The sequence below is a fragment of the Felis catus genome, chromosome C1 (genome assembly GCF_018350175.1).
Source record: "Felis catus isolate Fca126 chromosome C1, F.catus_Fca126_mat1.0, whole genome shotgun sequence".
Classification (NCBI taxonomy): Eukaryota; Metazoa; Chordata; class Mammalia; order Carnivora; family Felidae; genus Felis; species Felis catus.
Window position 1 is genome coordinate 46,286,409 of NC_058375.1, and position 14,125 is coordinate 46,300,533.

The following is a 14,125-nucleotide window of genomic DNA, read 5'->3' on the forward strand; positions in this document are numbered from 1 at the left end:
CATTCACTGACACACCCCAGGCACCTAGAACAGGGCCCGGCTCATGTCAGCACTCAGTGAATGTTTGTGGAGTGAACATTTCTGCCAGTGTGTTAGTTTGGGGCCTAAAGTTCCCATTCCCTGTTCCAGCACATCTTCACGGATCAAACAATGAGGACGAAGCATGGGGATTCTCGACATAGGAAGGCGATACGTTTCTTACGGAAAACCGTTACTCTTATTTAAGATGACATATTCTATTACACTATTCCCAAGGAAATTTTAATATCGATTTGAGGTAAGGAAAACTAGTCATCACCACAGTCCCATTTTAGAGAGGAGTATAAGAGATTTGATTGGGAAGCTGGTCAATTCAATATGTTTCCGGGTTACTTGCATATTCTACATTTTACGTTAGTACCAATCTCTGTTGCTTCTGAAAATTTCATACAACGACCTCTGGGCTCATGGGGAATAACTGTAACTATTTCATAAGAGACTCTGAATTTTTACTTCACTTTGAGTAGCAGCAAGGTTCACATTCGGTGGCAAGAATTTGCTTCTAACACTATATAATTAAAATTATTTATAGAAAAAAACGCAAGAAGATTTGTATTTGAAAATATTCAGGCTCTATTTGCCATATCTAAGAATGAACTAGAAAGCTGAAGCCACCCAGATGTCAAATATGTAGCTAAAGAAAGAAAAAAAGTCTTTAAGGCTCTCATGTATGTAAAGAGCAGAATATCATCTCTGGCCACATTCAAGTACACTGCCCTGGCTACGTGGAGTGCCTGTTGCCATGGAAACAAATTAAGGTGTCTGAGATCCCACCAGTTCATACCATACCTACAATACTGTTCCTATATATATATATCTTACCCTGTTGTAAAAGTAGTATATATATTTTAAAGAATGTTTGGAAAACAGAACAAATACTTTCAAAATCACTAAGAGCTCCATCACCGTCCCAATTCACTGTTGGCAGTTTTCTCTGCCCCTCAGTGTCCTGTATACATGGAGAACCTCCTGGTTCTTGAGTCTCTACCAAATGAGGCAGACACCTATCAATCAGATCTCAAGAGGTCTGTGGAGAGCTAATATCCCTCACCTGCCACTTTCCTCTTTCTGGCTGAGATGGATAGGAGGAAATGAACTTGTACTGATTTGCATGGCTCTGTGTGCAAAGGGCTCCCTAGCGCTACATACGTGAATCACCTAGAAGCTTGACCTTTCCAGGTGAATTCATCTACAGCAGACTACAGATTTGTAAACACTCCCTCAGCCCCCACTGGCAGCCTCTCAATGTCACCTAGAGCGACCGGTGGTTCCACAGGTGTTCTGGCATGATGTGGCAGCTGTTCAAGTCAACCCTTTCTCTTTCTTGTTGAGTGGAGGCCGAAGGAAAGGAAGCAGGTGGAAGACAGCTTACCTGAGGGTACAGCAGCAGTGCCGAAAGGTACAGAACTAAACATGTCTGCACTCGCCGGGAGTGTCTGAGATGAAGACGGGATAAAGGCATCACCTGGAGTTGCAGGAGTCTGTCAGACAGAGAGAGGCAGAAGGTGCATGAGGCTCCCGGGAACCCTGGTGCAGCGGCCATCAAGGATGGGGAGCAGCAGGTGCAGGAAATGAGGGGCAGGGGATGCTGCAGAAGCAAGCCACGGTCCAAGCCACGCATATGGTATGCAGACCACGAGGTGGTTGTACATAGCAACCACAGAACAGGAAAAATGATACCTACCTATAGAGCAACTGTGATAATTAAGTGGGACCATGCATTTAAGTCACTGAATGCTGAAGCAATAGCAGGTGCTCAGCAAAGAGTGGTCAGTACCATGACCCTTTAGTCATAATATCTGGCTTTCATCCTTTAGGGGTGGTCAATGTAAATTGACACGCATCCACTCAGGACCTACTATGTGTCTCGTTCGGGGCTTGTCACTTAATACACGATAAATAAACAGCTTGTCTAAATGAACAATCAAGCTTAGCGACTAGAGCAGAGACCCTTGTGTGCTGGTGCCTTTTCAGAATTCTGCCTGAATCTCCACGTGTAAAGAGAAGTAAACATTTTCAAGAAGATGATAAAAAAAAAAAAAGAAACAAAAACAAAAAAACAACAAAAAACCCACAACAACAACAACGCCTAAGGAGGTGCAAATGCTCAAGTGCCCAGCCTATGCTGGCATCCGAGAGAGGTCTGGCACATGAGCTGCTGGCTAAGGTGAGGTGTGCTGAAATAAATCAAATAAATCAAGTAAATCAAAGGGGTACTGGGGGTACTGAAAGAAAAGCATCAGCCCTCGGGGTTTTAAAGGTCCATGCCCATTTACCGCAGCCTTTTGCCTACAAAGTACGCCTATTCCGTGCCATGACATCCTTATTTTTCTTTTCCCCTTGGAATAGACTGGGGCAAGCAATTAATCCTGAAACCACAGCAATTAGACAAGGCCATTTTTAGAGCAGCAGCCTGGGGGAGGAATGGCATTGTTCTGAGGATTTTCAAATACCCATTTGTAACGCACTTGGGTTCGGGGCCAGAAACAGAGCCATGAGCTGCTGCAGTAAGCACTTTTGAACACAATCAACGCCCTGCTGTTTCCCACACGTGACCCTGGGCGAGTCACATGTCCTTTCTGGGACTCAGTTTGCTCATCTGTAAAATGAAGGGAGGTTAGAAGATCTCTTCAGACCTTTCCGGCTCCACAGCTTGAGTCTCTAAGTGCCCAAGATGCAGCTGTTGCCCCTGGGATGGAGGAGAGGAGACTGCCTCCCTGGAGACAGGAGCTGCTGTCCCCACTGTCACGGCTGCTCTGGACATCAGGTATCGGGAGCAAGGCAGCTGTGTCTAGAGTCCCAGGCGGCAGCTGTGGGCAGCAGAGTCTCGTGCCATCTGTCCTCAGTCATGAGGGTACATACAGCCTCTTCTCTGAGGCACATCTTGCCAATGAACCATAGCACCATCCCTCCGGCTGTACGACCGAGCAGCACGCAGAGGAGCTGCCCCCTCCCAGCGGCTGCTGCTGGTGCAGCTGCGGCCGACTGCCTTCTGCCCACCTCCCACTTCCGGGGAGCGGGCAGGGGAGGTTCTGGAGGGGCCATCTCAGCTCTATTCTTTGCTATGGCCACAGGGTTGCCTTTGAATGCAACCGGTTCTCAAAGCACTGGGACTCTATTTTGCTTAGGTTTTCATTTTCAAATTAGGGTTCCCAGCAGTCTCTGTCCCGTTGTAAGCAGTGACAAGCAATGGGAGACACGCCCTGGCTGAAACTAGAGCTGGGACTCCAAAGCTTCGTGAGAAGCTCAAGGAAGCTAGAAGGCAGGTGGGAAGTGGAGGGGCGGGGGATGAAAAGAAGAGGGAGAGCCGATAAAGGAAGAGACAGGAAAAGACAGAAAGGGCCAGGGCAGAAGGGGCTTCTTTTACTGGGCTGACCACCGGGCTGTGCGGGCTCTGGGTTGGCGCTGACGATGCCTCACTGTGTGTGCAGTCCTGTGGCCTTTCTTGCCCATATTCCCAACTAGACCATGTGCCCCGTGCAGGCAGGGACTCATCCCGCTGACACTGACGTCATTCTCCACTGCCCTGCAGGGCAGCAAGTATGCGCGGGGGGGGGGGGTCCTGTAATCGCTGATGCATGGTTTCACTTATTTCTCAAAATAGACGCATGTATCATAATTCCTTGAAAAAGCAGCAGAGGAAATTGAGGTTCAGAAATGCTGGTTTTCCCAAACCACACAGCTAGAAAGAATCAGAGCTGGAACCCACCTGTGGCCCTCTTTTACCCAAAGCTCATATTCTCCTCACCATGCAGCTGAAGAAGGGAAGGGAAGGGAAGGGAAGGGACGTAGGGCTGAGCGGCTGTGCATACTTACAGGGGGAGAGGTTATATCAGGAGGGGTGGACATGTCCCCAAAAAGTTCTAGTTGGGTCACAGCCTGAAAAGATAAAAAGAGAATGATGTCACCACAAGGGAAGCCAATGCTGCCGGGCGCTGCTTTAAAATGGTATGACATTTTCCATCGCGGCTATATCAACAGTAAATCCAGCTGGTCATTACAATACCTCATGACCCTAAAGACAATGTCTGGGACGTAGCCAGAATCAATTCCTGCTTCAGGGTATCCGGCAGTTTATCTGGGGCTAGTTAAGGAGATTCAGGCTTAGCACCTCCCATTACCAGTAAATACCACCTCACGCTGACCTCCCATCAAGTGCAATGCTCTCTCTCTTCTCCAGGAGATAAAGGCAAGAAGACAGTACCCTCAGTGCTTGTCTTTTATGAGTGCACACACGTACAAAGTGCCTTCGATGTGCTAAGGATAGTGAGACATGACTTTGTGACCACTTCTCAGCAAATGTTCCCCCAAACGCTAACCTGAGAGGTACAAATCATCATCCCCATTTTTACTGATGACTCAGCTGAGTCTCACAGAGGTGACCCCGGGGTCACCCAGGGCCAGGACTTGAATTTTCTGCAGACAGAGCATGCAGTCAAATGACGGTCCCTGAAAGAGTCAGCCTTTAGGATAAAAAATGTAGTTGGGAGAAAAGAAAACATATCATTTAATACCAGGAAGGGCATCGAAAACAGCCCAGTATATACACTATTAATCATTGCTACCAACTCCATCACTGTAGACACTGTATCATCTATATCCCCATCCATCATACAGGAGTGTCTGAGCAAGGCCAGCCACAGCGGCAAAAGAAACCCTTTAAGATATGCTTAGAAATTAATCTGCATACACTTCCAGCTTCAGAGACCGTAGGGAGTCTGTGGCCAGGAACCACATGGCCTGCCTTAAAGTATATAATCGTATGCTTTGTGCAAAACCTGCCCACTGAGGAAAGAACTCTTTTGGCTTCTCTCTGGATTTTAAGTGATAGTGACTGAGGGACCTAAAAACATCACTCAACAGAAAGGACAGGAAGAGTCTGCCTGCCTGCCATGCAGGAAGCCCGCACTTGAATTCTTCTGTAACCAGGCATGGCTAGATCTCTACACTTAGTACAAAAAAGGATAGTTCTCTCCTACTGATGAGTGAGTGAGCTCTGGGCATTGGGAAAGGCCCCACATCTGGAGGTATATTCACTTCCAACCTCTGCAACTCCACAGAGCTGCAGTTCCCTCATCTGGATGGCAGAGATGGTAATATCTCCTTTGCGGATTTATTGACAATACTATTGACGAGACTTTGTTTGAAGTCTGTCTAAGCCTGGTTAAAAAGGTACATCGGGGCACCTGGGTGGCTCAGTCGGTTAAGCGTCCGACTTCAGCTCGGGTCCTGATCTTGTGACTCATGGGTTTGAGCCCCACGTCGGGCTCTGTGCTGACAGTTCAGAGCCTGGAGCCTGCTTCCGATTCTGTGTCTCCCTCTCTCTTTCTGTTCCTCCCCCACTCGCACTCTGTCTCTTCCTCTCTCTCTCAAAAATAAAGATTAAAAAAAAAAGGTACAAAAGGCTCTTTTTGCTGAAAGCAGCTTAGGTCGGTTAATGTACTTTCAATTCTTCCCTTTAAGCTTTCAGACAGAATAATGGTGCTGGGCACATAGTAGGGCCCTACACACACACTCATCTCCTTCCCAACGACACAGTGCTTTGTCCATGCACGCTAAACACCTGTTGGGCGCTGGGAGCTGTGAACAGAATGATGAGAAATGCCAAGTCCCAGACTGCAGGGAGTTTGCAGTCTGGTGGGATGTTCCAAGGAACTAGATAATTTCAAGGTAACGGGTCAGGGACGGTGACAGGGGTCTCTGTGGGAGAGCAGAGAAAGGGAATCAGCTAGCTTTTGGCAAAGAAGCTTAAGGAGGGTTTTCTAAAGGGAACAGACCCCATCTGAGTGAGAAAGGATAATCCAGGCAGGTGAAAGTATATGAGCAGAAAAGGAGAGGGGCCTGGGAGGTGTGAGCAGGTGGGCAGCAAAGCAATTTGTACGGAGTGTGAGAACGGAGGGCAGCAGGGAAGAGGCCAGCGAAGTGGACAGGACAGGGGTAACGTTGTGGGGGGACCAGACCCGGCCAGACCCTAGACACTTGCTTGTCTCCGGGAAAGAGGCTTTAGCATGTTTACGATATTTTCTGTTATTTGGCGAAACTATGCCAATCCTTATGTTCCCTCCCAGATTCATAAAAGAAATACTTGTGTTTAATCAATTCAAATGAAGCTTCTGGGCTTCCTCACAATTGGGGCTCGATGCTTTTAAAATGGCCTACAACTATTTTCAGTGGTAGGAAAATAATAAAATGAAGTTAATAATTAAGTCACACAATTTACATTTCAAATGCGTTTGAACTCGTGGCACACTTTTACTAACATCATAAATATAATTTATTGGCTAATTTTCTCCTTAAGCACAACTTTTAAAATAACCTTCAGTCTTGAGATATAGACTTTCCTCTTGCCAGATGATTTTCACTCAAGGATTAAACGAGAAAAACATGCAGGGGCATAAAACATAGATTGTTATTTCATTCCATTGGATTTGCTGTTTAAATAGAAACTTGAGTTAATTAAATTTTATAGAAAAGGGGGATTCTTATGGCCATAAAATTAAAAATAATTCTAATAACCATATGTGATTGAGATCTGGAATCATATCCATTTTCACCGCCCCCTCCCTCCCGCCATGTTAGCCCCAGTCCTTTTATTTGTAACCTAACAAACCATGTTCCATCTGATAATATTGTTGTAATTAATCATTTTAATGACCTCAAGAGAATTAAAACTAACCATTCACATTTGTAAAACATTTTATAGTTTATAATACATTTTCCAATACATGACCATCATGTTTGACGCTCAGTGAGCCCCGTGGTGTTGCACTTTGCACGTAAGCTGAGACCAGGAGGTGACACGACTCGTCTGTGATGTGGGAGTTAAAAGAAGCTAGGCTTGACCCACAGGCCACGCAATGCCTCGTTTGTCTGTCACTTGACAAGCCCTAGTTAGGTGGCATCCTAGATAATGGGAGTGTGGCCACAATGTTCTCTAACCAGAAGCTGCGGTTCCTAAAAGGTCTGCCATGATGGACATCCGCCCGAAGGGCTCTCAACTGGAAGGCCAGCTCAATATGCCCATTCCCCTTTCCATTACCAGCACTTTAGACATCTTCAGGTAGAGATGTGGCTGTCGATGGCAGATTCTGCGGTCTTCAGGTCCCGGGTATTTTCCAGGGTAAGCAGACTGATACTGGAAGCTGCCAAGCCCAGTGAAGGGGACAGGGATAACTCGGTTGTTGAGGAGGAAGCCCCTCGATATCTCCCGTGGGCCAGCTACTCCACAGCCATTCTTTGATATGAACAAGCAATGGTTTCCGAATAGTATCTAGAGGGCTGTGCCACTGCTGTTTCAAGAGGAGTCCCCTGGTCCCTCGTTCAACTAGACGGCTGCAAGCAGACTCCTAGGCCCCTCCTGCAGACAGATTCTGAAAGCGCCATTGATGAAGGCGGAGATGTCCTTGGCTGACCCCCAAAACACATTCTCACAGACACACTCCTTATGTTTTGGCATCAGGAGCTCCTTCATGCAGGAAAAGTTTGGAGCCCCTACTGTTCATCAGCTGCTGTACTGAGAGCAGGGGATATGGGCCTGCTCCCATCCCTACTCTCAGGGGCTGGTGGTTGTATGGAAAGACAAACCTATGGACAAAATCAGGGCGGTGTGATGGAGAGGACAGATACAGGGTCACAAAAGGAGGGGCCATCTCAGGCTCTTTGCACATGCTCTTCCTTTCACCGAGAACATTCAATTCCTTCCCCAATTGCCTTTCCCGCCCATCCTTCCGGACACAAATTAGGGGATTCTTCTTTTTCTGGGCAGTGCTTCCTAACTCAGTTTGCACCCCGTCCCACCATCCAGAACGGCTTCTGTGACACTCTTAGGTCAGGCAGGGATTCTCAACCTTGGATGTACTTGGGGGAAAATACTGATGCCTGGTTCCTACCTCTAGAGATTCTGAATTAGGTGAAGTACAGCCTTGTAACTGGGACTTTAAACTCTCTCCTGGTGTAAGTGACAGCCACGGTTGAGGACCCCGTCTTACAGGCTTCCCAAACACCCTATTCTCAGGGGTGATAATATGCACTGGCCTGTGTATCAACCGATCTGAACAAACATCGGCAGCAGACCAGTGCCCCTAGTCCAGGGTGTATCAACTGAACAGCAGCCTCGCCTGGTTTTTATTCAAGTGGGTGCACTTTGCACATCCTGTTTATGTGCCTGACCCCCTGCTATACTACACTGTACTACACTACACCAGGCTAACCTGCCCCGTCTTTCCTATGCTGTGCGGTGTGAGCTCCTTGAGGACAGAGTCTGTGCCCTCCTGCTCTACTGAACCTCTAGCATCTATCAGAGTTCCTGGGACATTCTGGGAGCTTGAAACATATTTGTTGGATGAAAACAAGAGCGTGTCAGTTCCTCTGCAACACAAGCTCAGCACGCACACACGTATCAACATACACATGCCATCTGACCTCATCACAGAGCTCACCTGTGAACATTAGACTAGACACCCCCGGAGCACAGCCGGCACCTGCCATTCACACAGGCTGGATGAGAATATGGAAGGCATGAGAATGGCCAGAATGACCCTCATTTAACAAGAGCCCGGAGGCCTTACCTTGGTTGCCTCTAAAATCTCATCAAAGTCGGTCGGCAGGTTTCTGTTCTGTAACCACAAGGCATGACTTATGAGCATGAAATGAACAATGGGATGATGACGTGGAATGGTTAACCGGGCAGGGCCCTCTTCTCCTTACCGGGGTGGCCGCAGCAAACCGTTCTTCAAAATCCTCGAATGGATGGCCGTTCTGAAAGGGTAAGGGATGATGAATGAGGACGAAGAGCATGACACACAAATGGCATGGATTTATGAGTGAGGATGATGGCATCTGCAGTTACACCAGGCAGGAGCTGTGGCCAGTGTACTAGGAAAGCCCCGGACGTGTTCCCAGCAGAAGCGGGTGATGCAACACGGGCCTGATTAGGAAACACAGCAAGGGTAAGTGTGTAGGTTTCAAGCCTATCTTCCTGCGATTACAGACATTACCCAGCCAGCCTCCATGGTTGGGTGGCGGGGGGCAGCGGATAAGAGCACGATGTTTACGCTCAACATTTTGGTTTTACAAATTAAAAACACTACCATGTGCTTTAGTCAAACTCTTTGGAGCAGTCTGTGACCAGCTGGTTTTGCAAGTGCCCTGCTGCATGTTGCCCCCTATGCTTGAAATGCTCTTCTTCTCACCTCTGCAAGCTCAAAGCCCAGCTGGAAGGCCACCTCTTCCATGAAGCTTTCCTTGATCCTCTGAGCTGAAAGTCATCAGAGGGATGGGACATCCATTGCGCTTCCTGGAGCAGGGACCAAGCTGTATTTATTCCTGAATCCTGGCTGCTCACAGAGGAAGTGGCACATAGCCATGCTCAAGAATACAGGAATGAATGCACGTTGTAGAAGTAGCTGGCAGGTGACCAAATCTAATCGTTTTGTTAATTTTCTCATTTTACTGTTTACGATTATTGAGAGTTTGGCTAAACCACCTGATACTGCTGCAATGGCATTCATTTATGTGGCTCAGCTGCAGGGGCCTTGAAGGGACACGAGCCTCTCCCATGAGGCTATGAGGCAGGCTCTAGATAAACACCCTGCAGAGTCACAAGTAATTCTAAGCTCCTGGAATGCCTCCCCCAGTAGCCTTGTGGTTGGCAGTCTCTCTGGCTTCCCAGGGCCTTAAGGTCCCTGTAGAGCTTACCAAAACCTTGCTCTTTTTGGTGCAAATGGACCACTCTGGCCTCAGTCCAGGGAACCCAAAGCACTTCACTGTGGGTCCTAATAAAGGCACGTGTCTTCGGTCCTGCCCTGCTTTCTCTACCTGCCCCCTGCCTTGACCTTTCCCAAGTGATCTCCCGAGGTGCGCTATGTACCTCCTCCAGGACCTATAGTAATAAACTTCTCTAGTACAATTTCCTTTCAGTCTTTTGTTGTTCTCTCACCATCTGATACCTTGGTGGTCTGCTAAACAAATATTAATTACCAAAGTCGCAGTGATAATATATATTATAGATAATAGACATAACATCTATTATATATATGTTTTTAATCATCATGTTTTGGTCACTATGTACAAGCTAATTACGTTTTGGATGATATCCAAGTAGTGCAGCATTAATATAAATCTGACAATATTAACACTGAAATGGAGTTATTATGCATGAACAGAAAGAACTGAATCATTTCCCACTTTGGAGGAGAGCTTCCTGTTGGCAATGAAGGCGTGGAGAAACCATCCCCCATAATCATCTCCACCCTGTCTGCAGAAAAGGTGACTGTTAGGTCAGTCAGCCCCATTTACAGAGAAGCAGGGCCAAAGACCCAACGTGGCCGTGCCTCCCACAGCCACCACCAGTTCTGTCCTCAACCACCTGCTTCCATCAGGCCCTGGCTTGCCAGAGGTCAACTGTGGCAAAGAGGAGAGGAAGGGCAACCACATCAGATAACCACATAAATTATTGTGATGATGATTCTATTTGGCCAGAGGTGGAGAGAGGTAGTGAGACAGTATTAGCCTAAGTGATCCTGTAATCTATGGTGTGGCCTAAAAGGTTAAGGTTATGTCGCTACATCCTTTATAAATTCACACACTTCTAGGGATTTATGGCACAGCCCCTACCATCTAGCTCTGGGTCATAACTTTTAATAAAAACATTTTTTAGTGTCCAAAATCTCATTACATCTGTCCAATATAAAAAAGCAAATGGCTTCAGAGCATGATGGATGAATTAAATAAATTTGAAAAACAGCCTGTTGTAGACTCTCATAAAACCCCCACCATATAATGAAAATGTGTGAGGATAACCAGCACTGGTGTGAGTCCGTCACTTTCCTGGTGACAGAAGAGGTGGCCTTTGGTGAGGTGTGGGGCTGCGGTGTGAGGAGGCCATTTCTATCCATTCAGACGAAGCTCGGTCTGGGCGTGTGAGGTGAGCAAAGGCATCTGTCAGGAGTCACGCAGATGTGGGCTGAACCCTGGCCATGCCACACGTGGGCTGTGCGATCCTGGACAAACCGGTCAGCCTCAGTTTTCTCGTCTTTCAAGTGCAGATGATAATGCTAACATTGCCTCAGGTTTATCGAGAGGATTACTTGAGATGTGTGTATGAGGTCTCGTTTGGTGCTTGGCACATGGTAGATGTTCAATAAACAGTAGCCGTTCCTAGTATCCTCTCAGCCTGTGTCATTTGGCCCGCTTTTGGCATGCAGAGGCACACATTTTTTAATGTTAGGAAACGACTATTATATGACATTTGGAAAATGAAAGAGGAAGAAGAAGAAAAATCTTAAGGGAGGCCCCTCTTTAGAAAGTACCCCTGCCTGAGAGCCCAGACCAGATCCCATGTAGAAGGATGCCCCACACATCCTGGCCCTCGTCCTGATCCCCTCAGTCCATTCTTGACCCTGCCTTCTTCCTTGAATCTCCTTTCTGGCCACAGTCTTGCCTGATCATCCTCCTGTCCTGTCACCACAAGCACCTTCCTGTTGTGATCCTGGCTCAGTCATTCCTTGGATCCCTTTCCTCCCATCTGGGGCAAGCCTCAGGGATAGTCAGAGCATTGCATCCAGCCAGTGGGGAGATCGTGCCATCCATGCACTTCCTCCCCGTTGAGTCTCACGGCCAGGACCTGGAGTCCATTCCCAAGTCCTCCCAACTCACAGCTTGCTTTACCCACAATTACTATTAGAGTTTTCATTCATTCATCTTCAAGTCTTTTCCCCACCTTATAGATAGATTTCTCACACTTATTATGGTGGCAGACATGGAGCTTTCTATTCTACTTTTCAAGACACAATACAACCTCACATTTACTCAAACCATACACTTCCAGTGAGGATGTAACAGAAGAGGCTCTCTTGTGTTGTTTCAAGACAGTTCTAGCCTGAATCTTCATGAAGACATGGAAGTAAAGCCTCCACCGGGAGTCTATCTTCCCAGAGTCTCTGCTGGGAGCAGTGGGGACACTGTTGTCCCATGAGTGAGTAAAGTAACTATTAAGATCAGACTCACGTTATTAATCTTACAGCCAACGTGACAGTGGATGAGGTGGGACGTGAACACGTCAAAAAGGATGCAAATATATTTATGGCTGACAAATCAGAACCTTGTGTGGTTCTCACCCCTGGCTGCACAAGGTAATCCCTTAGGGGAGCTTTCTCCAAACTACTGATGATGCCTGAGCCCCGCCATCAAAGATTTGGTTGTAATGGTCTGGGGTGGGACCCCGGCATCAGTCAGTTCTAAGAGATCCCCAGGTGACTCTAGTGTGAAGCCAGACTTGGGAATCACTGTGCTGGGGAATGAACTCTCTGTAGGAATAATTAGTGAAAGTCCTACTGGGAAAACTGAACACATCTTGATTGATTATACAATTGATTAATTAATTTCTTTAACAAACACTCACCGGGTACTTTTCACATGCCAAACTCTGGCTAGGCACTGGAGATACAGAGACGAATAATACATGGTCCTTGTTCTTCTGAAGCTCCGAGCAGAGCAAGAATATATAATCATTCTAGTTTGGGAGTGGGGTAGGAGTGGGACTGGGAGGGTGCAAGGTATCTAGATCTAAACTCAGAACTCAGGCCAAAGCTGCAAAAGAATGAATTCAATTACCCACTTAGAAAGCTCAAGAGAAATGGATTAACCTAAGTGAGCTGTAACTGCACCAAAGTGGCTACTATTAAGGCACCTAGTGATTCCAGGCATTCGAATGCATGTGCCTTTTCCTGGTGAGTGAGCTAACAAGGAAGACACATGCTAATGAAGACGAATTCCTGCTGTGGTATCTAGGGATTTAGCTTTTTGTCACCTTTAGCCAAGAGTGAACAGCTGTTTTCCTACTTCCTGACAGACAGACAGACAGAGAGGCAGACACAGGCAGATAGATAGACACACACACACACACACACACACACACACACACACACACACACCCCTCTGTTTGGCAAATGAAGAACAAAGTGGGGGTAGGGGTGGAGTTAGGATAGGGAATGGAAAATTTGATGCTAATAAATGATTTCTCCCAAGAGCAGCCATGTCCCATACAACTTTCCGTGTGATGGAAATTTCTATGTCTGCAATACCTAATATGGTAGCCTATAGCTCCATGTTACTATTGAGCACTTTAAATATGGCTACTGGGACTGATGAACTGAGTCTTAAATTTTATTTATTTTTAATTAATTTCAATATAAATAGCCACATGTAGCTAGTGGCTACTGTATTTACGGTTCGGCTAGCTCTCTCTCTCTAAATATATGTTATTTATTTAAATTTATTTATTTTTGAGAGAGAAAGTATACAGTACAAACAGGAGGGGGACAGACAGAGAGGGAAAGAGAATCCCAAGCAGGCTCCACACGTCAGTGTAGAGCCCAACTTGGGGCTCGATCCAATGAACCATCAGATCATGACCTGAGCTGAAGCCAAGAGTCAGACATATAACTGACTGAGCCACCCAGCCACCCCAGAGAATATATATTTATGAAAACAACTTCCGGATGACTGAGAACTTTCTAAATCCTGGACATATTGTTTCCTTACGCAGTCTCTTCTGTTCTTTTAAAGAATATCCCTACTTTTGTACTAACTGAAAAGATTCTGTTGGAGAACCGAATTCTTTACACTGTCTAGATGGTACCATGAAAACAAATGCATTTTACACAAAACAGCAGCCTTCTTCTGGTGTAAAGGACTTTTTCATTGACTGAGCTAGATATTTGTGGGGCTTTTTAAAGGAAACTAAGATTCATGTTTCAAGAGGAAATTCATGAAGGTTTGTTATCATTACAACAGCATGGAGTGCCATTTAATGCCAACATTTTCCAGGCCTACTGAGATTTGGGGCCCAGTGGTCTTCTGGACCCAATGTCTTAATCTAATAGAAGAATCATGCTGCTTTGAGGATATGTTTCTGTAATGACCAAAAAATTGCCTAATTACTCAAAGTGGGAACTCATTTTGGCAGGTAATGGCCCTCCTTTCCACAGCTACCATTTTAGGAGCATCCCAGAGGTTGTCTGGAAGGTTAGAGGGGCAGAGAAATGCTTAGACCTTACGATGAAAGTTACGTCTTCCTGGAAGTGCC

At 46.5% G+C, this 14,125-nt stretch overlaps 1 protein-coding gene across 23 annotated transcripts in view; it reads right to left on the reverse strand.

Annotated features, from left to right (window-relative positions):
- DAB1 (DAB adaptor protein 1) overlaps nt 1-14,125 on the reverse strand; it is a 1,138,205-nt gene that overhangs the window by 25,298 nt on the left and 1,098,782 nt on the right. For 17 of the 23 annotated variants that reach the window (XM_023258762.2, XM_023258751.2, XM_023258754.2 and 14 more), the window contains 4 exons: nt 8,746-8,796; nt 8,607-8,654; nt 3,856-3,918; nt 1,412-1,520 (listed from right to left, as the gene is read on the reverse strand). In XM_023258762.2, coding sequence (XP_023114530.2) covers nt 1,412-1,520; nt 3,856-3,918; nt 8,607-8,654; nt 8,746-8,796 — 271 coding nt within the window. The remainder of the gene's footprint in view (nt 1-1,411; nt 1,521-3,855; nt 3,919-8,606; nt 8,655-8,745; nt 8,797-14,125) is intronic. The other 6 variants (XM_023258757.2, XM_023258761.2, XM_023258755.2 and 3 more) reach the window with 2 other exon arrangements.